At 38.2% G+C, this 3,688-nt stretch overlaps 1 protein-coding gene across 1 annotated transcript in view; it reads right to left on the reverse strand.

The window, feature by feature from the left end:
• The window catches only part of ANKS4B (ankyrin repeat and sterile alpha motif domain containing 4B), a 15,023-nt gene extending 13,884 nt beyond the window's left edge, over positions 1 to 1,139 (reverse strand). Inside the window, 1 exon segment of the mRNA XM_008591136.1 lies at positions 976 to 1,139. Within this exon segment, the coding sequence (XP_008589358.1) occupies positions 976 to 1,139 (164 nt within the window).
• Positions 1,140 to 3,688: the final 2,549 nt, after the last annotated feature.

Genomic DNA, 3,688 nt, shown 5'->3' on the forward strand with positions numbered 1-3,688 from the left:
CCCCTCTCAAATCTGACCACCATGACGGAAATCATGTCTCTTGTTGTTCAGTGCCCCCATAACTAGCAAAGTGGCTGGAACATAACAGATACTAAATAAATATGTGCTAAATCAAATCCACTTGGCTCCTTTACTTACATTTTCTTTTTCTTTCTTTACACCTCTGGAGTCATAGTGGCCAACACTACCTAGCTCCTCTGGTAACAGGTAGAAAAAGCAGAAGAAAAGAGCTAACTCCTGTGCTGAAATTGTGTGTGTGTGTGCGCGCACTTTCTTTCTTTACACCTCTGGAGTCATAGTGGCCAACACTACCTAGCTCCTCTGGTAACAGGCAGAAAAAGCGGAAGAAAAGAGCTAACTCCCGTGCTGAAATTGTGTGTGTGTGTGCGCGCACGTGTGTGTGTGTGTGTGCACGTGTGTGCATCTTCTGGCCAGAGAGATAATGAAGTCAGAATAGGCTGAAGGTCCCTCTTATAGCCTACAAAGCCAGCAAGTCCATTTACATGGGTTTGTAATGGGATATAGTTAATGAAAGGCTGTGGGACTTTAATGGCATAGAAGAAAAACTAAAATGAAAACACATCATTTGCTCCAACCAAGGTTAACAACTTAAAACTAATTAGAATGGTGGCCATTCTTTAAACAGCCAACTGTTTAAATTCCATGGAAAAGATTTCTAAAGGCATACAATTAAAATATCTTTCCATCCTCCCAAGGCAGATAACAATGACTAAGAGTTCAGGATCTCTCCTCTGTCTGTGGCTAAGGGACGAGCCACTTCTAAGGTGCCAGTTCTCAGTGCAAAAAGAGAGCATCTCTAGGCATACTTTCTCTCTTTCTCTAAAAAGCCAACTATTTAGGCTGTCTAGAAAAAGGGCAAAGTATTTGAACTGACTTTTCTGCCTCTTGCTGTTGTGGTCTGCAAAATCCTGTATCATAAACACTTTCCAACGGAAACCATCAGGTTAAACTTACCCTCTGCTGCAGATTATTTCTAGGGCTTCCAAGTTCCCATGGTAGGCTGCCAGGATAGTGGGAGTCATGCCATCTTCATCAGAAAGATTCAGGTCTCGCTTGGTAGCCTCTTTCAGAAGTTGAAGGTAGCTATCATTAGCAGCTTGGTGGTATCGAGTGGACATTTTTTCTGCTCACCAAAGCTTGGCCAGATATCTTTCTCCAGGCAGAGCAGGATGTTGGCAGAGCAGGCTTCCTACAGAGCTGGTTAATCAGTGACAAGGAGAAGTGTCACCCTAGGGTAAAGCTCATTCCAGCTTCCCTGGAAGGCAGCCAGAAAGCTTCACAGCACTGAACTCGGACCTTTGCTTTCTGGAATAGCTATGACTTTGAATATGGAAGTCTGCTGTGTTCATCCTGAGCATTTTGGGGCACATTTAATTTTTGCTATGTTCATCAAGCCTTGAATGTAATATTGGCCATCTAGGCACAGAATGTAGAAAACAACTTTCAAAAAATTCAGAACTAGTCTAGTTCATTGGGGAGGTCTTTTTTTAAAATAACAGCTTTATTGAGGTATAATTTGTGCAGCATGAAATTTATCCATTTTAAGTATACAATTCAATGATTTTTAGTAAATTTACAGAGTTGTGCAACCATTATCATAACCCAATTTTAGAACATTCCTATCACCACAAAAATGTCCTTTGTGTTCATTTGCAGTCAATCCCTGTTCCCACTCCCAACCCCTGGAAACCACTGATCTTTCTGTATCTACAGATTTGCTTTTTTGTGGCATTTCACATAAATGGGATCATACAATAGTCTTATGCGTCCAGCTTTTTTTCAATTCACGTATTTTTTGAGGTTCATCCATGCTGAAGCATGTAACAGTAGTCCCTCTCTTCCTTTTTACTGTTGAATAATATTCCACTGTACTAATATACCACATGTTCTTTATTCATTCACCAGTTGATGAACATTTGGGTTGTTTCCATTCCAGGGCAATTATGAATAATGCTGCTGTGAACATTCACATACAAGTCTCTGTATAGACATATATTTTCATGTCTCTTGGGTATATACCAAAGAGTGGAATTGCTGGGTTATATGGCAATTTAACAGACACATAAAAAATGTTCAGCATCACTCAGCATTCACAAAATGCAAACCAAAACCACTTTGAGATGTTAATTATCTCACTCCAGTCAGGATGGCTAATATCCAAAAGACTGAGAATAATAAATGCTGACGAGGAGGCAGAAAAAAGGGAACACTCCTACACTGTTGGTGGGACTGCAATATGGTGCAGCCTTTAAGGAAAATGGTATGGAGGTTCCTCAGACAATTACAGATAGATCTATCATATGAGCCAGCAATCCCACTCCTGGGAATATACCCAAAGGAATGGAAATCATCATGTCGAAGAGATACCTGCAATCCCATGTTTATTGTGGTGCTATTTACAATAGCCAAGAGTTGGAACCAGCCTAAATGCCCAACATCAGATGAGTGGATAAGGAAAATGTGGTATATCTACACAATGGAATACTACTCTGCTGTAAAAAGAATGAAATATTACCATTCACAGCAACATGGATGGACTTAGAGAAAATTATGTTAAGTGAAATAAGCCAGGCACAGAAAAATACTTCATGTTCTCACTTATATGTGGGAGCTAATAGAAATAAATGAATAAATACACAAATAAATGGAGGGGGGGAAGACACAACAATCACAATAATTCCTTGAACTTGTTAAATAAATAGATATGATGTTGAGAGAGGTGGGAGGGAGAGAAAGGGAGGGGAGAAAGGAGGAATTGGCAAAGGCTCACGAAAATCATCTACATTGTATATTGATAAATTTAAAAAAATGAAATAAATAGCCAAACAATTTTACAAAGTGGCTGTACCATTTCACACTTCCACCAGCAATGTATGAAGGTTCCAGTTCCTCCACATCTTTTCCAGCTGCCGTTATTGTCTGCCTTTGTGCTTATCCTAGTGGGCGCAAAGTGGGACTATTGTGGTTGTAATTTCCATTTCTCTGATGACTAATGATGTTGAAAATCTTCTCATGTGCTTATTAGTCATTCTTAGATCTTCTTTTCAAATATTTTGCCCATTTTTTCTTTGGGTTGTCTTCTTATTAATGAACTGTAAGAATTTTTATATATTCTGTATATAAGTCCTTTACCAAATATATTCTAAACATAATAAAAACAAAAAACAAATCAAAATTTGTAGGATGCAGGTAAAGCAGAGCTTAGGAGGAAATTTGTAGTTTTTAATGCCTATATTAGAAAAGGAAAAAGATCTCAAATCAATAACTTCCACCTTGAGAAAATGAGGAAAAATGTAGAAATATTAGTGTAAAGAACACAATATAAGACCCAAAACTTCCAGATCTATCTATAAACAAAATAAAAGTAAATGGACCAAATTTACCAGGTAGAAGACTCAGCCATGTCTTGTTTACAACAGACACATATAAAATATAAAACTGCAGTGATTGAAAGCAAAAGAATGAAAATAGTAACAAAAAATTGGTGTAGCTACACTTACATCAAGCAAAATATAGTTTAAGCAAAAAATTTACTAGGGATAAAGACAGATAATAAATAATGACAAAAGAAACAATCAAGAAAATATGATAGTTCTAAACTTGTTGGGGAGCAAGATGGCGACGGGTCTGGAGCGGGCGTGCCAGAGGACAGAGAGAGCCTGTGAAG

This window comes from Galeopterus variegatus, unplaced genomic scaffold (assembly GCF_000696425.1).
Source record: "Galeopterus variegatus unplaced genomic scaffold, G_variegatus-3.0.2 Scaffold6687, whole genome shotgun sequence".
In the NCBI taxonomy this organism is placed as follows: domain Eukaryota; kingdom Metazoa; phylum Chordata; class Mammalia; order Dermoptera; family Cynocephalidae; genus Galeopterus; species Galeopterus variegatus.